This window comes from Nyctibius grandis, chromosome 4 (assembly GCF_013368605.1).
Source record: "Nyctibius grandis isolate bNycGra1 chromosome 4, bNycGra1.pri, whole genome shotgun sequence".
In the NCBI taxonomy this organism is placed as follows: Eukaryota; Metazoa; Chordata; class Aves; order Nyctibiiformes; family Nyctibiidae; genus Nyctibius; species Nyctibius grandis.
Window position 1 is genome coordinate 89,049,798 of NC_090661.1, and position 23,079 is coordinate 89,072,876.

The following is a 23,079-nucleotide window of genomic DNA, read 5'->3' on the forward strand; positions in this document are numbered from 1 at the left end:
TACTGCTGGCCTTTCCCCCTCATTCTGTGGTGCTCACTTCTGATCCTCCTTATCTCCTGGGTTCATCCTGGGTATCCACCACTTCTGCATCGCTGGCATTTTGCTTCGTTTCTCCTCCATCTACTTGCCTGGTTCTTAGGCATAACCCATAGTTCTCAGTGGTTCCTCCTCTTGCTCTCTAGCCGTGAGTTGCATAGTTTGCTTCTGATTTCTCTACGCAAACCAACATTTCGCAGCTTTGACATAGCTGATTTCTCCTGTCTCTGTCTATAGCAGGGCCATGCTCAGTTGTTCTGATAGAGCTGGTGACAGAGGTGCCATAATCAAATAGATACAGAGGACAGAGGTTTACAATTTTATCATTACCTGAAAGATTCTGATTTTTTTCTGCCTCCCTCACCCCAGCCAGTGTCTCTGACTTGAGAGCATTTTGGCTGCTGTTTCTTCCCCTGAGCTCCATCTCCTCATTGGTCTCTGCACACAGCCTCTTCCTCTTTTTCATAATTGACTCATTTGCTCCTCCAGCCTTGCACTTCATCCATCTTCCTATTTCCCCTCTCTGATCTACTCCTCATGTCCGCTTCCTTCATTTTTGCTGCTGGAATGTGAAGCATCCCTCCAGAAAAATAGAAGGTCTCTGTGAACTTTTACCATCCCCCCTGTATTCCCTCTTCCTTCACCTCTATCATCTCCTCCCAGATGGTGGGACAAATACTTGCTCACGTTCATTCTCAGGCTTGTCAAATTGGCGTATTCACTTCTCTTTCTTTTGCACGTGATGATGTGAAATGAGGATAATTCTACACATTTCTCTGCTCCTCAGGGCTGGGCTCAGTTTGAAGAAAATGTTCCTGAGACTATTGTGGTCTTTGGAGTGCTGCAGAGCTCCGGGTCTCACTATTGTGTTTGTCCTCCGTATCTCTCTGACTATGACAAATTGCTGCCACATTTATTTCTACTCAAGATACAAAAGACAAGAGCTAAATCAGACCCAACATTGATGAGTACAGGGAAGTTCGTGGATCTAAAAAGCGTTCTCTGTCAAAGGGCGTTGTTATACACACAGGTATTCCCAGTCATTATGTGGGGGTTTTTCTGCTTGCTGAAGAGGCACTGGGCAAAGGGGATTTCTGTCTGCTGGGACAGCACCTGGTTTGACCAGCCTCCCAAGCCGTCCTCACAGCTTTATGGGAATCATCCATCTCAGTTTTTCAAGAATCAAAAAAACCCCTGTTGGGAGATGGACACTTTGGGAGCTCGCTGGTTCTCTCCATAGACAAATCTGCAGGAGTAGAGTACCCTGGGTTTGTCAGAGTACTTTTGAGGCCACGCATCAAATTAGACAGATTAAGGAAAATAATAAATTCAGTTTATTCTCGCAGAGTACATGGTAGATATCTGCTTGCAGAACTGGGAATTAAATTACAAAAAAGAAAAAAAAAGATCATTGATCAACAGCTGCCTAAAACTCAACTTCATCCCTCTGGTTTCTCATATGTCTTCCCGTGGTGTGCCAGCTAGGGAGAGCCCATGCTCACAGCCTTTGTGGACCTGGTGCCTTCTTTTTGTCCCTGTCCCTTATTTTTATAGGTTTCTTAATTAGGCAGCTAGCGAGTACAGATTGACTCTCAAAGGAAAGCCTGGCACCACCATGCTCTATTTTCCTATGGCTAGATTTGGAGATACCAGTTTGTGTTTCCTTCATGCTGGCAAAAATGCAAAGACAGCATTGCCAACTGTGCTTTTCCTGACCAGGCAGTTGGTTTTGATCGATGCCTTGCTTTTTGCACATCTGGAGGGAGGAAGCGCTCTCAGTAGGCTTGCTTTCCCCCCGCTGTGACTGAGCTCCCTAGCCAGCCAGTCCTCCTAGCCCAGACAGATGTATTTGCTTGTTACAGAACTTCCCAGGTCACCTACATTAAAGAGCAATGCACAGATACTGTATTAAATCAAGCAGTTGTCCTTTGCCTGCTTGTTCAGGTTAGACGTGATATATAAACGTGCTAGGAAATGGTTTCAGCAGTGGAGTTCAAACTGCGAAACACCCACCTTGAGGCACTGGCCGTTTTAGGAGGTTACATTCCAGACATTAAGGCTCTTGTGGTGAAAATTATGGACACTGCAGTGCAGAAAGAGCAAAAACCTCAATAAAAAGAATCCGCCATGCAATTGCGTGCTCTGATGACCACAGCTTTATCACATTCACTGGTCTTGCTCTTATTCTCAGAAATTGTCATGCCATGCTACAGGGCAGGAATTTAAAAGTCTGAAAAGAAACTATATTTTGGTAAACTACCTATGAGTAGTGCTCTTAATTTTCACTTGCTGAATTTTCTCCTTGCTGGTTTCTTTTAGAGCATCCATAACTTAGGTTTACTTGACAGCACTACAGAAACAGACATGGCTGATATCTTGGGAATCAAAGACATGATGATTTTTTTTTTAAAAAAAAAGGCTGTCTAGCCTGTTTTATCCTTCCCAGCCTAATGGAGGTTTGTTTGGTACAGCACATCCTCTGATGATAATAACTTCCATCATTTATGAGCAGAAGTTTATTTTCTAGTGAACTAAAAATGTTCCTCCTAAGGAGGTTTTCCCCATTTTCTTTTGGGTCGATTTATACAGCCTGAGATCTCAGTTTAAATTTCCCTTGTGCTTTTTCTTCTCCTTTTTTTTCTTTTTTTTTTTTTTTTTTGGTATCAGCTCTGATATCTGTAGAGGTTTCCTCCACTGAAACCCTTCAACAACTGCTCAGATCATTTACAACAAGCACTTTCACAGGCAGCAGCTCTACAAAAGTGAGGAAAAATCGAAGTTACTACCTATAATAATGAAGTTAAACGCAGATTTAAGTGTTTGTGAACTGCGACTGACTGAAAGGGCGCCAGACATTTTGCAAATGTACACAAAAAGACAGGCCCCTGCTCTAATCGGCTTATAAATTAAAAGGAAAGTACATTGGCAAGAGCAGAAGAGATGATATGACATGCTTTAAATAGTTTATAGGGAGCTGGAGGATTGCTGTTTATTTGGTGATGTTGGGAAAATATTTAATGTGCTTTGGTTAAACTCTTTATAGAAATGCTTCTCCTTTCCCAGCTCTCTTTCCCAATGACTGTTTTGGAGATTAAAACCAGCAAGTTTCGAGTAGATGGAAAATGGAGAAACGTATTTCCAAATCGACAAAACCGCGAGTAAGTCTTTATAGATGCTTTTTATGTGAGTCAGGCTTTCTAAAGTAATTACCGTAATATAAGAAAGGACCAGCGCTTCACCGCCCCTGCGGACGGCGAGCCGGGGTCGCAGCTGGTGTAAATTGAGATACCTCCTATGAGGGATGCGTTGCTGTTGAGGAGCTGTGCCGTTGCCCCCCCCGAAGGTTCCCGAGCCGCCCCCGAGCTGCGCCGGGCAGCTGCACCTCTGCTGCATCCCCAGCGCTCGCAGGTAACCAAAGCTTTTTAGCGTTTAAAGGGATTCTATAGCAAAACTACAATTAAAAAAAAAAAACCCACACCACAAAAAAAAAAAACCCAGACCGGTTTATTTTTAGATTCGACTTGCCATTTCTGCCAAGTGGGGTGCAATTGCTTTTCTGAGGCCACTGGATCGGGGCAGGCTCCAGGTGTTGGTCTGTAAAGCTGAGACAGGTAAGTGAATGTTTCCTTTAGCGCCATCTTCCCAGAATCTGGAAGCTGACCCTGGCAGCTGGGAAACTTTTTGGTCTTTTCCCTGCTGCTTCATGTTGTTGGTGATATCTCCACAGATAAGTGACTTCACTGCATCCGGAGTTTGCGTTCAAAGCAGAGACTAATTGTGAGGAACATTTCAGAATAAACACATTTCTCTTCCAAAGTAGTTTGTTTGTAAGGGAAAAAAATATATAAAGGATATTAAACGGGACAATTTGTTTTCTTTCTTGTCCTTTACTACAATACGCACTATAGTTTCATTTTAAAATAGAGCCATCCTTAGCAGAAGGCGCAGTACAAAATTTCGGCCTGCAACCACAACACTGATTTGAGCAACAAATGCCCCTGAAGCTTTGCTGACATCTTCTGATAATACAGGAGAAAAATAATTATAAAATAACGAGATGATTCAGAAAGTCGTGTCCCTCTTTCAGAGGTGGCCCAAAACCCGAGCAGCTTATGAAGTGGAGGCTTCAGGTCCTGCGTCAGTTTTAAGCGCTGTTGTAAACTGCGGCTGAAGTGTTTGCAGCCGAACACAAATTTCCAGGCTTAAATTGCCTTCTTCCTGTCCCAGGATACCAGGGCTTCGCACAGCTGAAATTGCACAGCCCTTTCCCCCGGATCCTCTTACTTCTTCCAGCGCTCAAAGCCCGGCTGCTCCGGGTACCCCGTTGCTGCTTTTTGTCACCCTGCACTACCCTCGGCAGCCTCTTCCGAGGCGCGTTTTGAGCCCCGCTCCCCTCTCCGCCTTAGCGGGACGATTTCACGACAAATGTTGGTTTGTGCATTCCCTGCTCACCCCTAGCAGAGCCAGAGGTATGTTTCATCCTTACTCCCCGTTACCGTTCATTGCACAGTGACTCCGCGCCCCTGCAACCCCTGCCTCGGTAACCCGGGGCTGGCAGCGGGGTAAGGCGATGGGCTTGAAGCGTTTCGTGGGGCAGGGAGACGAAGGGAGGGGAGATTTCCACGGGAGACGGCGCTGCCCGCGGAATTCCCCAGGCCCGAGTCCCTCCGCTTTGTGCGGGGCTGCACCGAGCGCACCGAGCTTCGGAGCTTGCCGTCGTGGGAGACACCGGCTCCGCTCCCTCCGCCTCCCGGGCTGTGGCTGGGGCGGACGAGGAGAGCAGTGGCTCCGCACAGGCACCGGGAGGAGCGGGCGGGGGTTCCCACCGCGGGGAGCCCTGCCGGGACAGCGGGCTGCCCATGCGCTGGAAGAGTCCCCGGCCCGCGCTGACCGGGGCGGCCGCCATGCCGCGATCGCCGCTTGCAGCCGACACCGGCCGGGCTCCCCGGGGGTGGCGGGCGGGTCCCCGACGTCCGTCTGGCTCTTCCGTGCGGGTCCTTGCGGCCCGGCTCCGGGTGCGATTGTGCCGCGATCCCGGAGCCCCGCTGCTTCCCGCAGCCCCGGCACCTCCTGACCCCGGTGCGGGGGGTGTCCGCAGGTGGGTGCCGCTCCCCCGCCGCCTCGGGCTCCTCACCAGCAGATGGTGCTGCGGGCGCCCCATCCCCAGGGCTGCCGAGCCCCGACGGACCGCACCGGGCCCGGCCCAGCCCGGCCACTGGTCAGCCCTCGGTCGCCGGGCCGGGCAGCGGCACCGGGGCCCTACGTGCCGCCTGGCCTGGATGAAGGGGGGACCGGGGCGGGAAACGGCGGCGGCGGGGGGCCCAGGCAGGACGCCTTACGTGTGCCGGAGCTCACCGGCTGTTGGTGGGCGGGAGCCCGGGTTTTGCCCGGGAACCTGCTGTTAGTGGGGGAGGATGCCCGGTTCGGATGGACACTCCCTGAGGTGGGCCATCACACCCGGGATGCTCGGCAACCCCCACTGATCCCGGGCTGGGTGCCACCAGCCTGCGCCCAGCGCCCGGCCGCTTGCACCTCTGCAGCGCGCCGAGCCCGGGCCGTCCTGTCCCGGGCCGTCCCGCAGGCAGCGGACGTGGGCTGTCCCCGGCGCGGGGGACATCGTCGGTCCCACCGAACCGTGCTGTCCTTTGCACCCCCGATGCGGACGTTTCCACACCGGACGCTTCTGCCGCCGCCCCTCTCTTTTCGCCGCCGCGGGTGGGACACCGCTGGGCCCCGAGGCCGGCGGGAGAGGGCGGCCAGCGGCCCGATTCCCCGTGCCTCATCAGTTCCCTGCGGTGCCCGACCGGCCTTCGTGCGCCGGCCGGCCCGAGGCGATGGCTCCGGGCGAGTCGAGCGTGCTGTGCCGGGGCTCCGGGCTTGCCGGCGGCCCCCAGTCCCGCTGCGCCCGTCGGGTGCCGCGAAGCCGTCAGCGCTCAGCCCCGGGATCCTCGCCCCAGCACCGCGGGTCCCGTCTCGGCTCGGGGCAAGCTCTCCCCGCGGGCAGTGTTTTTTTTGGGTGATTAACCCCCCTTTCCCCCCGGCCCGGGCCGCCCCCGCTGCCTTACCGTCTCGACCGTCCCTGCAGCCGGTGACAAGCTAGGGGCGTGCTGGCCGGTCCCGAGCTCGCCGGTGTCTCGGCTCCGGCCCGGTTTTGCGGGGTCCGGGAGCTCCCGCGGAGGAAAGCGGCTGCCGGTGGGCGGGGGAGCCGGCGCAAAGCGAAAGCTCGGTGCTGGCGGGGCTGCGGCGGGCCGGCGGGCCCCGAGCTGAGGGGGTTAAACCAGGAGCCTCCCCTTACCTTCAAAAAGTTAAAAATGTCTGGAGCCTGCATCTCTTAAAGGGGCGGTGCTGGCTGCAAGGAGTCTTGGCACCGGCTGCGAGAAAGGCTGGTCAGGGGCGTGAGTTCCCCTCCACCAGCACCAAAACATTGCAAAAAAAGGCAGAGCGCCCCACACTTTAGATAAGGACAATTAGCCACCAGTGAGCCCCTGCAGACAGCGAGTTAATCAGGGGTTTCCTGCTCTCCGGCATGCCCTGTCCCAGCTCCTGCCCCCCCGGGCTCTTAGCCCTGATGGCACCTGGGCTGGCTCTCATGGCCACCTTCTCGCTGCCCTCCCAGGCCGGGGACAGGAGAGCGCTGCCGGTGGAGAAACCTCCAAGTGTGAAGGGAAGAACTCTCATTCTCCTTGATGTCAACACCAAGAGCCCTGTCAGGATAATCAGTGAGAATTTCCTCTCCCTGCAGCTGGACCCCTCCATCATTCATGATGGCTGGCTCGATTTCTTAAGGTAAGGCAGGAGCCCCCCGGCGCCCTCCCCACGCCGCCCGCGGGGCGCCCCGGCGGCCCCGCCGCCCAGCCCCGCCGGGCTCCGCGCTGCTGGCGGCGCTTGTTGTGACGGAGGGAGCGAGGCCATGGTTTCCATTAAGATGCACATGTTTGCAATGGAGAAAGCATTTCGGAGACTTATCAGTTATGACTGCAAAAATGTCGTGCTCCCCTCGCTCCAACAACCGCTCCTCTGCAAAAAGCACAAGGGGCCGAGGCAGCACAGGGAAAAAAAAAAAAATCAAAAAAACCCCCAGCAGCAGGAACGGGGCCGCTTGCCGAGCCGAGCCTTCCCCAGGTCCCGACGGGCGGAGAGCGGGGTGTCGGCCAGGTTCTTCAGAGCCCTCCGCTCCCCGGACTTCAGCCCTGCGCGGGGGGCAGAGCCGGGCTGCAGCTACGCTGGGCTCCACCGGCGGTGCGGAGCGGCCGCGGCCTGGAGGCGCTGGGACGGCCAGAAAGCCCTCCTCTCCCTGCTGGGTAAGTCGGAGAGGGAGAGCGGGTCTCCTCCGCACGCCCGCTCCCAGGGTCCCTGCGGCTGCCGCCTCCGGGGAAGGCGCGGGCGAAGCGCAGCCGGGCCGGCTCCCGCTTTTCTCCCCTCCCCGGCGGCTCGGCGCCGCGGCACGGTCCCGCGTGGGGCGCCGGGCGCTCCTGCCTCCGCGACGCCGCTGCACTTGTCCGGGGGGAGAGCTGTGTCCCGCCGGCCTCCGGGCCGCTACGGGCGGGCGGGGCGGCTCCCCGCTCCCGGGCCGCGCCGCTCGGCCGGCGCAAAGCCCCGCTGCCGGGCGCCGTTGCGGTGATACCCGCGCCGCACGGGGCAGCAGGGCCGAGGAGGGCAGCGGAGGGTCCCGGAGCTCCGCGCCCGCCCGTCGTTGCCGGTACCGGGGCAGGGAGGGCCCGTCCCGGCCCGCAGCGCCCTCAGCCCGCTCTCTCCTCTCCCCAGCTCCCGGCGGCTGGTGACCCTGGCGCGGGGCCTGGCCCCCGCCTTTCTGCGCTTCGCGGGCAAGAGGACGGACTTTCTGCAGTTCCACAACGTGAAGAACCCGGCCAAGAGCCGCGGCGGGCCCGGCCCCGATTACTACCTCAAGAACTACGAGGACGGTGAGCTCCGGGGCCGGGGCGGGGAGTAGGCGCGGCAGCGGGGGGCTGCGGGCGCCGGGGGGCTGCGGGCACCGGGCGGTCCCTCTCCGCCTGCGCCGCTCTCCTTGCGCCCAGGCCGAGCCGAGCCGAGCTGCGCCGCGCCCGGGCAGCGCTGCCGCCGCGCACCGGGCGGGGGAGCCTCCCCCGTGCCCTTTCCTTCCCGAGCGGGGAGAGCCGGGGAGCTCGGCGGAGCCCGCCCGCCTGTTGCTGGTGGATCCGACGGATGCTGATTCCCGGGAAGAAAAGGCCGGCACCGGGGAGCGGAGCTTTTCGTGGCCCCCGCCCCGCCGCGTCCTCCGGCTCCCTCCGCTCCCCGGGCAGCGCCGGCCGCGGAGGGGTGTTTCCGCCGGCTGCTGGGGAGGACCGGGCAACGCAGCCCCGAGAAGCCTTTGCACGCACCGCACCGCGCTTCTCCCGCGGCTCTCGGGGAGTCCTGCCTTTCCCCAAGGACCCCGGCGTCGTTCCGGGTTTCTCCGCCCGGTGCAGCCCCGGGGGTCCCCGCCAGGCTTGGTCGCGGCTGGGTCGCTCGGTCCCCGCCTGTCAGTGCCCGGCTGGGGCTGCTCCCCCTCCGGAGCGCGCTGCCATCGTAGGTCTGTCCGAAATGCACCGCCTGGTCCCCGGCTTTCTGCTGCTCCCCTCCTCTCCGCGACTCTGCCCAGCTTTCCTTAGCTACAGAAAAGGCTTTCCCCTTTGGCGGCCTTTAATTCACACAAAGAAACTTCGTAGGAAAGTCAGGGCCAAGTCTCCGTCCTAAGGTGTTTATTTTAAGAAGCAGAAGATCGTGTCCACATGCAAGAACTTATTGATTTTTCTCTCTTGCTTGTTTTTTTTTTTTTTAAAAAAAGACTTTTTTTTTCTTACTCAATGACTTATGAAATTAGCTGAAGATATTTCCATAAGTAATTTTGAAGGCCAATTAATGCCAGACAGATCCCAGTGGGCAGGTCTGTGGAACAGAGGAAGTTTTGCAGAGATCTAGTCAGCAGCACAGCGCTGAATGGAAAAAGCAGATGCATTTGCCAGTTTTCTGATGGCTTTTGCTCCCTCTGTTCCCCTGCGTAACGTCTGATCTCACAGAGATGAATGTCCCTTTATTCCCACACGCAGGCAGGTGGGTAGGTTCATGTGCTCCATCTTTCACTTGGTCTCCTAGCTGGAGCAATCCTTATGTTACTCCTTGTTTTTCTTCTTGTAACAAATCTCAGGCGAAGGGTTTGTTGTAAACTCTGCCTGCTGAGATGCACTTCAGGAGAAAATGCTGACCAAACCTGCCACAGCCACCTTGAACAGAAGAAATTAAGTGTAGTGCATAAAATTTGTAGATGGGACTCATACAAAACATTTGTAGGAACAAGTTTTCCACTTTCAATATTTCAACAACTTGCAGGAGAGAACTTAAACTTATTAAATGTCTTCACAACAACTTTCATGTTAGGGAAGGACTGAAAGCTTTTGTTTTTTTCAGTTTTCCTCGTGGCAATAAAGTTGAAATGTAGCAGCCCTTCAAAATGAAGCTTCTCATAGAAGTTGTAACCACAGGTCTTAACTTTTCATCACTTAAATATGGAACAGAACCATTGCGAATGTGTGTGAGAGAAGGAGGGGACACATGTGGTGTGTATCAAGCATCGGTGTAAATCAGAAAGGTGTGGTAAAAGGGATTTCCTGCCTGGAAGCAAAGCTTTCGTATTTGTTCTTGAGATCTGTGTGCAAACTCCAGGGCTAGTAGCTCTCATCTTTTTGTGCTGAGGCTGCGCTGAGTGCTTCACTAGAGGGATCCAGTTCTCCGAAATGAAATCCTGATGCCACTGCAACTCTCTGCCCTGCTGTACTGGATCTGAGCAGCCATCTTCTCCTTTTGGAGCACTGGTCTGGTTTTTGTTCCCTCATCTGTGGCTCATCCAGGACCTGCCTGGGATCAGGGCATGCACAGATGTACAAGCAGATGCCCTCACCACAAAAGCCTTACAGCCTGAATGGACAGCGTGGAAAAAAGATGGCAATCAGTGCCTGAGCGTGGGGGAAGCCAGCAAGCATCCCTCTATGTACTCTTCCCCAAGTTATGTGGTGTGGTTTGGGTTGGTTTCCGTGTCTGTGGACTTTTGTATGGCCAGCATCTATTTACTGAAATTTCTTGTCTCAGCTTTAGTGGCATGGCATTGGGGAAGAAGCTGAGGGGCTTGATAAGTTAAAACAGTCAGAAAATGTTTAAAAGAGAAATCTGTGACTTTCTAAGCCTTGTGCATCACCTTAGTGACTTTTAGTGAAATGACAAGTGATAGCTCTGTTGTTTTCTGCTTCGAGTGTTTGTGGTTTTGCCCATTCGCCCTGTGGGTGCGCACAGTGCCTGCACTCCAGGCTTGTGACCCCAGTGCCTGGGCTCTCTCTGCAGCCCCCATGGGTGTTCCTGTGCCTCGTGTTGGGAGGTTCCTCTCAGCTGCAGCTACAGCTGCACTCCTCTGCCACCCCAAGGTGGCCATTTCAGGCATTCAGACGGGCAGCAGCAACAGGACTGCTTTGCAGCATCCTTCATGGCCGCTCTGCACTGTGGCCAGGCTTGCTGGAGTTTGACTGAATCTCCGTGCAGGGATCTTTGCGCTGTAAATCCCACTCTGCCACTCCATTGCCCTCCAGACCAGGTATTCCTCAGTGCTGCCTTTGATGGTCTTTTGTATCTCTGTAGCGCTCCACCTTCCTGAGGATGTGACCTCCTAAGAGATTTGTCCTATTTTTTCCCCTCTATTTAAAATCATATTTATTTACCTTTCAGACTGTTACAGTCATGCATACCTCCACCTTCTGAAAATTGCTTTTACCTAGACCTGCCTTTGGGTTCAACAGCCCATGTTTTTCCTCTCCTTTCCTCCAAGGAGAGCGTGGGTGCTCTCTGAGGATTGTAGTAGTTGCTTTTGACTTGGATCTAAAATGTACTTCATTTTCCTGAAATGAGGTGTTTCCGTTAGGCTTCAGGGTCATTCTTTTCTTGTACAGATTCTTCCTGGAAGCACAGACCTGGAAGTACTGTGTAATACCAGGTGTCTATGGCATCTTTCCTCTGTAACTCCAAACAGCCTCGCTCCAGTCCAGACCTGTCATATTTGGGCAGTAAAGGTAACAAAGTGATGAGTGGTCTGTGGTGGCAACCTGTGATGCCCACGAAGAGGGTGCGTGTGGCAACTTGTTTCAGCACTGCATATAAAGCTGGCACAGACATTTCATCACCTGATGGCAGATTTGTCCATACCCAACAGAGCAACTTGTAAAAGCAACTGCCTATGGTGAAGGGTGTAGGTGAGCCATAGGGCGTACAGTCCCTGTTGATGGTAGCATGGCAATAGGTACCCCCGAACTTTTAGGTAGTCATCTAACCAATCTGTTACATTAACCACCCATGTATAATGTACGCCAGATGACTGCCATTCTGTGCAGCCCATGCTTACTTTGCATGGTCGGTTCCAGAGCCCACCCTATTTGGGTATGGCGTTGGCCAGCCTGAGGTCTATTAGAAACAGAAACCAGTTTAATGTATGTCAGCCTCTGTGGTACCAGGAGGTGGGGCTGTGCCAGAGACTTTTGGACATTTGATGATCAAGAGGTGTAACATTTTTAGCCTGAGAGACTTTTCTGTCCCTTAAATGGTGTTTTTCTGTACGTGTGCTGCTGAGTTAGTTTTTCTCCACCATCTGAGCTGAGAGTTGTGCTTTGTTATCTGGAGATGTTTCTCTCCTGCCATAGGCACAGGTCTGATCCCTGGGCAGGTACCAAGATGTACCTGTCTGTGTGGTAGACCTGCTTCTCCTTTTGCTGTTGGATTGTCTACCACACAATCCGTTTGGTCTGTCCTTTCAACTGCCTCACATGTTGCCAAGGACCAGCTGGCTCTGAGGAACGGGACAATAAGAAATATTGGTCTCCAGGAAAACAGGCTTGAGCAGCTCGTTTTTAGAGCTAACGCACAGAGCTACCTGTTTGCTCAGTCTATGGTTGCTGTTACAAAACATCTTGTGAAGTTGGGTTTGCTAAAACCTGACTCATGTGCTGCCCTGAAGCTTGGTGTTGGAGTGTTAGGTGTGATGTGGAGACCTGGAGTCTTTTCTGTTGATTCAGCAAGGGGTGCTGCAGGTGCCATCTCAGTGCCTGAACCTAGAACCCCATTTTGGAAGCTCCCTGCTGGTGCTACAGCATGAGTTTGGTGGGCTAATGTGGAACCTCCTTGACTGCCTCCCACCTTGAAGGCACACAGACCAGCTTTGGACAGTCTGTGGTGACATAAACATTGCTTAGAGTTTCCCCCTGTGTGTTTGTGCTGTGAAGGAAAACTCAAGGGAAAAAGAGAAGTTACTCGTAACTGAAGTTCTTTGAGATGCATTGCCCCAAGCGCATGGCCCCTGCAGGTTCTCCATCCTGTCCCTCAGGCTTTGTGTAGCCTGTTGGGATTGTGTGGCTGAGAAGACAGCAAAGGATGCTTACCACACGCAGCCAGCATGGTCCTGCGTGGGTTGTGGGAGGCAGAGGGGAAGGGGAGCACACATGCATGCTGTAGGTAGTGCGTCAGAAAAGTTTCTGAGCTGAAGTGCATATGGACAACACATTTCAAAAATACTCTCTTAGTTGCTGGTAAGTTACTTCCTTCTATTTTATCTCCTTTTTTGGAGAGGATACTGGGCATCTGGAAAAGTGGCCAGTTACCACAAAAACCTGGTAAAAGACATGTTTTTTATGCCTTTCATACTAGTCAGGAGATTTTGCTGTATAGCGTGGGAAACTTCAAGTTATGCTGTGTAATCCTGGCATAGGTTTTCCGTGTGTCCATTCAGTTTGGGATCTGTTCCTTCAGACACCTTCAAGTACCTGGCATAACATGTGAACCCTGAGATTTGTGCAGCAGTAGGAACATCATTTCACCATTGCTCAGTCTGTATTGCACAGGTGGCTTCCAGGATGCTGTGCTTTTAGAGTATGTGCAAGCAGGTACTGAGTGAAAAGGAAGATAGTAAGCTGCTAAATAACCTGAGGATTCCTTTATATGTGTGTGTGGTTGTGCAGGGGCTGGAGCTGACCTCAGCCAGGGCTGCTGCTCCCACTCTTCTGCCCCTTCTAGAACGTTCCTGCCCTCTCCTATGCCTGGAGCCTGAGTTTACATGGTGAGTCAGTTCAGGGAACTTAGCTGGCCAAAACCTGATGGTGGAGAGGTGATTGCGCTTCAGCTCGTTCAGCTGCCTGAACTGATTAATGGTGTGTGACCATGGAGGTGTAGAGGACAGTGCTGGGAAAGGAAAGCCTGCAGTGAAAGGTGGGACTGCAGCAGCCTCAGCCCTGGTCAGATTAAATCCTACAAAACTGTGTCCTGAAGGTGGTGGAGCTCGTCGCTTGGATCTCTGCCACCAAAAGGGTTGGTCCCCATGCTGCCTTTTTGCTCTGTGCTGTGTCCTTCTGCTGCTTCCCTGGTGTTGGCTCTGGCGTGTTTCTGTTCTTCGGCTAAGACAGTAGAAAACTTATTCAGGAAAAAAAAAAGGCAACTGTTTTCCTGTGAATTTAGTGAGCAGGATTCTGAGGGTCATCATGGGGTATGAGGATACCAGAGCAAGGGAGGGTTATTACCATGTGGCTGGAACTGCTCCTTTGGCTCCACCAGCTCATAAAACTTTGCACCAAGTGTTCCTGACCACACTGTTGTGCCAGTAAAAAATGAACAACCAAGTTTTCCTTTATTCAAGAAATCACTTTCTGTTTCTGGTTACCCAGAGCCCCTTTTTTGTCTGCCTAAGCATCCCTCAACAGTTTAGGTATCTGTCCTTTCAGAGTTTGCAGAGGAAACAGTTGTTTTTTCACCCTCCGAGTGTTTAAAACAGCTCCTTTGGGAGGGCTGCAGCATTTCAGACATTGCAAGCACTCAGTCCCAAAAATGGGTAGATCCTCTGATGTCCTTTGGTCTTCCGGGATTTGCCAGACCTGGGGCTGCTCATAGGAAGGCTCCGTGTCTTGGCGTGAGCTCCGAGGCAGCCTCCTGCTCTCTAGCTCCCAGGGTCCACGACTGAAGGGAAGGAGCTGCAACCTGCTCTGCCTGGCAGGGATTATCTAAAAGCCACTACATATTTTTGCTAGTTCCACACTTCTTTTTATGCTACATCTTCTTCTTACGAATTAAAAGTGATTCATGCAAAGTTATATGCACGGGGGAAATGCATGTGACACTTAGTATACAAACTGGGTTTCAAACAAGCAGTTGCCATTCAGGGAAAGTGTTTTGAATTCATTCTGGATTGGTCTCTGAGTATATTTATGGAAGTAAAAAGTGAATCCAATGCTAGGAAATACTGGAAAAGAATTGGAGAAACTCACTGAGAGTATTCTTATGCTATAAGCAAACTAGGTGATGGCATACTAATTGGTGTAAAGAATATTGATAGAAGTGATCAAAGTCACAGCTTTCAGTCATAGAGATCAAGTTTTTTTTTCAGCTTGGAAAAAATGACTGAGGATATGACAAATGCTGCAAACTCAGTGGCACACAGAGAAGACAATTTGGGAATGATTATTTCTTTATTTTCATGACACAAGAAATAGGGAGCATCCAGCGGAATTATTACATATAAAACAAACAAATATGATTTTTTTTTTTTTTTTTTTTACATAGTGGGAAATAACTTGTGGAACTCATTTGCAGGGAATTTTTCCCAACTAAAAAAAAGGAATGATGCTAATGTGTCCGAAATTTGCCTATTGAAGACACACATGATGAGGATGCAGTTTCTGGCTTGAGAAATCTTCACGCTTTCTAAATAGAAGTTTTGTTCCCAATTTCACAATCACTGGGCATTTTATATGAGTTCAGCAGACAAATCCGATTTTTAAAACATTTAAAAATGTGTTGATTTAAAAAGTAGCATTTTACAAGTTTGACAACCTGCAATTCATAAGAGTTTTTCCTAGTGACCCATTATTCAACTTCTGCCCTGACACCATTTTCTAATATTCCAATTTTTTAGTAAGAATATTCTGTTTTTGTTAACATAAAATAGTTTGTAGGTTTTTTTTCCTTTTAAGTTCACTTTCTCAGACTGGAAAACTGAAGCAAACAGTCCCATTAGGAGGATGGGCAAACTCAACTTGTTCTGGTGCCACGGCAGTGGTGACTGTGGCTTTTGCTGTGGTGGGGATGGCTGTGGGCAGTGCTCGCTTTCACACACACACACATACACACATACACACAGAAAGCTGAGTTACTCCTCTTCACCCTTCTGTCACGCATCCCTTTGACCGTAACCATATCCCTCTGCACTGTCCCCATAAACCTGGGTCTGTGCCCTCCTTCTCCTCCCATCTTACAGCTCATCAGCTGCAATCGCCCGTGTCTGCTCTGTGACTCCTGGAAGGGAATTGCCTATGGGCAGAGGGTGACATGAGCCACGGGATGGGCGCTTGCTCACAGGCCAGGCTGATGCTGTGTAAATTCCTACATGCAGAAGCTCATCCTGTGGGTCAGGGAAACCTGGGAGCTCTCTCCATGGGCTGTGTGCCATCCCGGAGTTTTCACAGCTTCGGAGCTCTCTGGCCTGGTACTGGCGTGGTGGGAAATGGTTCGTGCAACCCCTTGGTGCAGGCGACTCACAGAAAGGGACTGCTAGAGCCCAGCCAGCCCTGGGGTGCCCTGGGATGGGATTGCTGTGTCTGTGGCGCTCCTGAGGGGTGTTTTCTGACTTGTTCTTCAGAGTTGCCGCTGTGTAAGCTCTGGAGATGCGCGGATCCCACGGCGCGACAGAGAAATGCGCAGGCACTCGGAAACACAAAACAGCCTTTGCCAAGCACCATCCTCCACCCAGGTTGGCAGCCTGGCGAGGGCAGAGCTCCTGCCGGAGCCCGACCCCTCCGCCGCTCCCGGCGGGCGGGCGGCAGGCGGGGCCAGGGCTGGCCCCGGCGCGGGTGCCCCCGGCCGCCGGGCTTTCCCGTGTCCCTTTGCCGGTGTGTCCCGGCAGCCGCAGCTCACCTGACCGCCACACGGGTGTGCTCCCGCCATAGCGCACGGCGGCTGCCGGACCCGGCACGGCGGCTGCCGGCGCCGCGGGACCCGGGCCGCCCCGGAGCGCCGCGCCGCCCCGCCGGGGGTCCGCCCCGCCGGGGGTCCGGCCGGCCGGGCCGCCGCCGCGGCGGGGGGCTGAGCTGGCCAGGGTACTGACCCGGCCCGGCACGGCCCGGCCCCTCCGGGGGCAGAGCTCGTCGCCTGCCGTCTTTGGAAACCATTTGGCGTCCTCTGGGGCTCCCACATCTGGAGTTCTTCCTTCGCACTTCTGGCAAGAGCTGCTGGGTTTCGGGTGTTGCTGGGCAGCTTATTTTCTATTTTTTTTTTTTTTTTTAATAGACGTTCGGGAGGGCAGCGTCCTGCTACGGGAGCTCCCGCTCGGGGGCTGCCCTGCCCAGTGCCTCCTCGGGTACCCTCCTTGCACTCTTCGCGTCTTTCCCTTTTCTGTCTCTTCCTTTAAGACTGGAGGGCTACGGGCTCCTTGCGGGCTGTTTCCCCTGAGTTGCTCTTGCTGAGGTTTCCCCAGCAACTGTGGCCCACCATCCCTCTTCCCTCAGTGCTGCTGGTTCAGAAGAGTGATGTGGTGGTGCCCTTCCCTGCACTGAGTACAGCCTGGTGGGGTGTGGGTGACCAGGCACTGAGTTCTTTAAGGAGCTCCATATCCCAGACATCTGCCCACTGTTCAACCTGGAGGTATAATGAATGAGGGGTCTACCTCCATTTTTAAGTCTTGGGCAAGTTTCTTGTGTCCTTCATCAATCTGAGAAGCTAGGGCCCTTCATGCCTTGCCTCTGCTTCCTGAGTGTCTGCAGTGGCAGCTTTCTGAGGACCCCAGGAAGATGACTGCCAGAGGAGTGCCCCCACTTTCTGTGCCCTGCACACCTTCTCACAGACCTCAACATCTAAGAAAAGACCAGGGATTTGTCTGAATGTGGCTTGACTTCCTTGTACTAATCGCTGTCACAGCAGCTCCATCACCTAAGGTCAGGACTCCAAACGCTGCTCCTGCCCCTCGTTCCTGGGTCTGGTCCCCTCTGCCTGCCCTTTGTCCCCAGACCCTGCTGACAGTGCACACAGGGCCATCCCTTGCCCAGCTGTATGTTTGCTGTGACTTGTGGTCCCCGAAGATGGAGGTAAGGGTGTCACACAGCCCTGCTGCCACGACCCCTTTTGCACTCTCCAAGGTGCTGTCCTGGTCCCTGACCAGGAGGGCAGGGACTCTGGTCCCAGGCCAACGGTTCCTCCATATAAGTCCACACTGGCCCTGGTTTGGGTTTTAGGAGTGTGCCATCCCTTTTAGGAAACAAACTTGTTTTGACCCAGACTGGGCTCAATCATATCAGTTTGAAGAGAATCGGAGACAATGTGTTGACCATCTAGTTTCAAACTTCTCTGCTTCTCAGTCTTCTTCAGGGCCTCCTTGGTGTGTTTTGCTCCATTTTGCTTTGGGGGTGGGGAGTGTACAACTGTTGCATTCAGTTTGGTAGAAAAGGCAATCCATCACCCAAGAAGGTGAATGACTTTTCATGAGCTCCAGGTGACACCAAGAGCTGTAGTAATAGCCTTTCTGGTGTGGGAGAGTGACAAGGTTGTGTTTCTCCATCTTCAGATCTCCAAATATCTCACACAACAGGGATTCAGGATTGAATCATTCATTAGTTGGGCAGGGTTTGGGTAGGCCCAAATGTTACTTGGTGTCTACCTAAGAGGTTGTGCACCAAAAGCACATGGTTGGGGGGTGTGTGCTCATTGTCTGCAGAGGAACATTATTCCTTCCTCTTGCTCCATCTCATCTCTCTGCATTAAAGCCCATGTGCTGGATGTGGAAATACTGAGCCATATTTTCATGCTAGCTGGGTGCTGCCCTATCTCCGCTCCTGAGCATGCTAGCTGTGGGTGGAGGAGAGAACTTGTGTGCCTAACTACAGACCACAGGTGCTTTTATGACATTATTGTTCTGAGCAGTCTTATTTTAGGCAGGCTTTAGAGAAGCTGTGTCAATCCCAAGCCATGCAGTAAAGAGACAGACAGCACAGCCTGGGCAAGACAAGCATAGTGACTCTAGGATGAGGCTCAGAGACAGGAAGATAATGTGGCTTCCAGTCCTCCACCGCACCTTTGGAGGAGGTTCCCTGCTAGCCCAAGATGTAGCAGAGCTTTGAACCTGAGATTTGATACCTTGAAAGACAGGAGTATGACTATTGGAAACAACTTTGGTGTTCCTTGATGTGCGTAACAATAATGGAGCTGGAGAGCGTATGTGGAGCAAGACATGACTCTCTTCTGACAATAAGTTCTTTCAGAAACTTCTAGCTAGATGGGAATTAAAACAAGCAAAGCACAACCTCATGATGCAAAGGGTGACCTCATGCAATGTGGTGGAAGAACTCCAACTTCCATCCTTCCTTATCAGTGCTGGCCGCCTAAGGTTTTGTAAGAATCAGGCACAGCATATGGTGCCTGTGGATCTGAGCATGTTACAGAGTTTATTAAATTTAGAAAGGGACCTTGCATGGACTAGTTTGCACCACTCCCCTCCTGTTCAGACTGGACACATCTTACTTGATTCTTATTCTGCCCTGCTGCCCCCATCTTTCCATTTCCCCAGCAGGTGAGTAGTTCTATGAGAGGGCATATCATATTCTTATTTCACAGTATGACTTATAAAATACTCATATGAAGAGAAAACAATCATTAAGTAACCCTCTTGCCTTCTGAATTGAATGTCAGGAATTACAGGGTAGAGACCTGTTCAAAGAGTCATAAGCCATCCTGACCTAACTCTAGCTGTGGTAGCTGCAGTGAGGATAAACAAGGCGAGAACAAGCCTTCTTCATCACCTCTTTGACAGACAAGGGTAAATGGAAGCCAGGGGTCATCAGAATGGGACTTAGTTTTTTCTCATTATTTAAGGTCAAACACACCAGTAACAGGGTCATAATACAAATGCTGGGAGACATTTGCACTTTTCTGCAAGTGAGGGGTCATCACTGTAAGAGACAACTGCTAGGCAGGTGAAGGATGGAAGGGGCGGCAGTTTGTGTTAGCATGGTACAGTCAATGACTTGAGTTTTCTGTGGGAGAAAAGGAGACTTGAGCCAAGGAGGGCCATTGGATAGATGGATCCAAGGGGTTTGGACCCTTTCTTTGGGTTGCTCATGCTGCATGATGGTTGTGTGGCTGTCATGTTGGCTGGTGCTGATCCAAGCGTCTGGTGAAAATGAAAGCTGAGGTTTGGCCATCTCCCTTTTTTCTTTCCCTTTTGCTGTAGACATTGTTCGCAGCGACATTGCCCTGGATAAGCAGAAAGGCTGTAAGATCGCCCAGCATCCTGACATAATGTTGGAGCTACAGAGGGAAAAGGCAGCTCAGATGCACTTGGTTTTGTTAAAGGAGCAGTTTTCAAACACATACAGCAACCTCACATTAACAGGTAAGGCTGCAAGACCAGCTCTGGAGCCAGGAGCTGGGGCCAGTTCTTGCTAACTCACAGGTGTGTTCAAACCCTCGGGTGCTTCACCTCTGTATGAATCAGCATCTCTCTGGCTGCCCCTGTTTCCTACAAGATTCTGGGTGCTGGGAGGGAAAGGACCTGCAGGAACTCGTGGTGGACTCACAAGGCCTCTGGGGCTGGCACCTATGCAGCCACTCCAGATTTGGTGCCCCTGGACAGAATGTTTTCTGCAGTCTGACCTAAGCAGAATACCACGGCACGTGAAGTGCTGGAGAAATCTGCTAACTGTTCACGTCGATGGGGCTGCAGCAATTACTAAATTTGGAGTCCTTTAAGCTGCAGCTGATTTTTTTTTCTTTCCAGAGCATGCACTTTGTGTGAACCCAGTAAATATTAAAGAGCAAATATAAAGGGATAATGGCCCAGACAGAGATGAGAGGATACTCTTTTTCTGGCAACTGTTTGTATTATCCAGGGAACAGAATCTCAAAGGATGGAGGAGACTGCCACATTTTGGATACACATTTAATGGTACTTGTAAAGGACTGATGTCTTCAGGCAGTGAGTGGGCAGAAGGATGGGATCCCAGCAGCCAGCAGTGTCCTTTCATAGCTGTTCTCCTTATCACTACAGCTGGATGAGCCACAGACGATGGGAAGGAGGAAGAGACTAATAAATCAAACAAGATCCCCTTCTCCTCTTGCCGGGTCCCTTTCCTGTGAAAGGCAGGGAGGCATCTGAAGTTTGTGGGAGTGAGGGCCCCACACTCTGGCTGAGGAGGAGATGGCAAGCCCCATGGTGGCCCTCCCCTGCTGCTGGGCTGGGAGAAGCAAGTGGGTCCTGTGCAACCTCCCCCGCTCTGCTGCCATCCCTAATTCAATGTCCAGCCCTTGCCTTTAAGCCAGCGCAGGTCTGTGTCCTCGCCAGGGACAGCAGTGCGGCAGTGAGCTCTGGCTCTCCTGGGGACATCGGCTGTGTTGGACCTCTCAGGGACCCCACAGAGGTGGGATGGCGATACCAGGGCTGGCAGAGGGCTCAGCCCTGGGGGGCTGTGGGCATTGGGGACATGAGTGTGGCTGAATCGCATCATTCCTGAAAGCCCAGCATTTAAATGGGATCCTCGGAGCCGTTTCTCATTCTCTGTAACGTAATCCACTTGGCTGTTTATTCCCAGTACAACTGCTGGAATCAACATTGTCAGCTTTTCCCCTGACAACTTGCTTACTTTCCACTAAACAAACTTCCCTCGAGAAGAGAAGCTGCTCTCTCCTATCCTCCTTCCCTCACTGCTTCAAAAGCTCTCCGGCATTGCTCACATTTTTTACAGAACCTGCAGAGCAGAGGTGCTACCTGGTTATCAGCTCAGCTCTTAGCCTTTCCAAGTGTGTTTACAGGATAATTCAGAAGGTTTTAGCTCTAACTTGCCAGTGGGGAGAGAGCAATTTCACTGGAATATTACCCAAAGAACTATTTTAATGTCCTTTAACTCCCTTTGAATGTGAGCAGAGCAACTTCATAATTGTTATGAAGTTTAATCTTTTATTTCATAGGCATAGTCTGAGAACATGGATTCTAGACAGCTAAGCATAATATTTAACTGGAACTCTACTAACTTGTGTAAATATTTCCCTTCTCCTTGATGGATCTGGTGTTTGGGGTGGGCAGAGGGGGTTGTACATCTGTTGCAGAAGGGCATTCCTTACCTTCAAAATTCAATCACCCAGAGTTTGCTTGAGGACTTCTTTTTGTTCTGCACAGTGTTTTTGTACAGTGCTGTAGGGAGTCCCCAGATCAGCAGCAAGGTACGTGGGGTGAGGGTCAGGAGCAAGGATCCAGACCTGGTTTGGGGAGGGACAGTGAAGGACTGAGTTTGGTCAGTCCAGGATTTCCTCCCTGGAGGTCTGTGTCGAGGAGCCAGCTGGCCTCATGCAGTGCATGTACTGTGGATGACCCTCAGTACTTGGTGTCCAACCTAGACGGGAGGAATATTCAACCCCACGCCTCTGAGAGGGGCTCCTACTACAGCTAGTTCCTGCAGCACTTTAATTATACCAAAGAAATGTAAATGGAGTATCTTGTTCAAAGTCATGTGAGAATAAAGGTGCTTTACAATGGGATAGCTACTCTAGGAGAGCTTGGGAGTAGGAATACCACCGTGAGGCATCTTTATCCCCGTGCTACTACCACTACCACTGTCATGATTTGGATAAAAAGTCCCCTTCTCTTCCTCCTCCTCCCAGATTGACGTAGTTATATGAGCAACTTGAAAGACTATAGATCAGGCCTCCCACGCTGTCTGCAAGTGTGGGCAAGTGATATTGCCATCAAACTTCCATGCAGTATCCTCATGGCTTTAAGAATGAAAGCTCTTAGTGTGCAGGGAGTGTGATTCCGCAGTCCCTGTGGCATCAATGTAAACCAGGGGCTTTTTCAAATCTATTCACCAGTTGCACATGGTTCCCAGTGTGCTCCTTATCTCAGCGATCTGGCAGGGTTGTGGTTTTGCACTGGGATTTAAGCTGCTCCCAGCAGCAGGTACCTCCAAGGTAAGAGGGTGTCTTAAAATGAAATGTGTTTTTTTGTGCTAAGACACAACTGAGACTGAGTGAAACCAGGCAGTCTTTCTGGCTCTCGTTCTTCCAGGAACACATGTTAGACTCTGGCTTAGGCCACTTCGGTTTCTCTAGACAAGCATGAGCTTTCCTCAGCTCCTGTCTGCAGGCTTTCTCCTGCATCTTGCGTTTGCCTTCTGTACGTGATCTTTCTAGGCTTACCAAGCCTGCCCCTCTGAGATGAGTGATAGTCTTTGATCTGTGACAGTACTATTTAAATGCTGCATAACATTTTGAGGCTTATTAATCTTTGCTGCTTCCCCCTTGGTGCTCAGAGAGAGGTATCTCATTTCACAGACTAGCATCTCTGATGCTCTCAGGTGAGCCTGTGGTAGAGCAGGGGGAGAGTGCACAGCATCGCCTGCTCTACGCTGGGAACCAACTCGCTCAGCTCAGCCCGTGGTGGGATAGGGGAGGAGGAGGGATCTTTCACTAGAAACACTTCTTTGCTCCTTCCCAGCTGAGTTAGGTGAAACAAGCCGCGATTCTTTTATGGCTTGTGTCAGCAGGAGTGGAAGTTGTGATCATCACAGCAGGCTCCCCTCCTTTGCAGCCCTCAGGAGAAACGTCCAGGTGACAGTAAGGTGATTTTGGAGCCCTGGAGCTGAGGCGTGAATGCACAGCATTGGGCTGGCAGCCAGTGAGGTGTGAGGAACTGCCTGGGGCAGTGGAGACATAACACGTATGCAGGTTTTAGGAAGTGAGGTTGTGGAGAGTGGGGCAGCAGCAGGCAGAGCTTTGATAGATTAAATCTGAAACCATCTGTGGTGCCAGTTTGGGCTGGGTTCATGTACTGCATTTGTACTTTGAGAGACTGGATATCCACAGGTTTCTGCACTGTTATTAAGTAAAGCCTGTTACGCCTAATAGGGAATTGCTCAGGTCAATAGACATATGTGGAAAACTGTCCGCTCCTGTATAAAGTGTTAAGTGTAACTGAGCTTCCCAAGATACAAGAACAAACCACAAATTTGCTTTCAGGAGTTCCCGTCCTGA

At 51.9% G+C, this 23,079-nt stretch overlaps 1 protein-coding gene across 1 annotated transcript in view; it reads left to right on the plus strand.

Moving 5' to 3' along the window:
• Window positions 1-6,562: 6,562 nt before the first annotated feature.
• HPSE2 (heparanase 2 (inactive)) overlaps window positions 6,563-23,079 on the plus strand; it is a 110,550-nt gene continuing 94,033 nt past the window's right edge. The window contains exons 1-3 of the mRNA XM_068399415.1: window positions 6,563-6,822; window positions 7,801-7,958; window positions 19,289-19,450. Of these exons, the coding sequence (XP_068255516.1) occupies window positions 6,563-6,822; window positions 7,801-7,958; window positions 19,289-19,450 (580 nt within the window). The remainder of the gene's footprint in view (window positions 6,823-7,800; window positions 7,959-19,288; window positions 19,451-23,079) is intronic.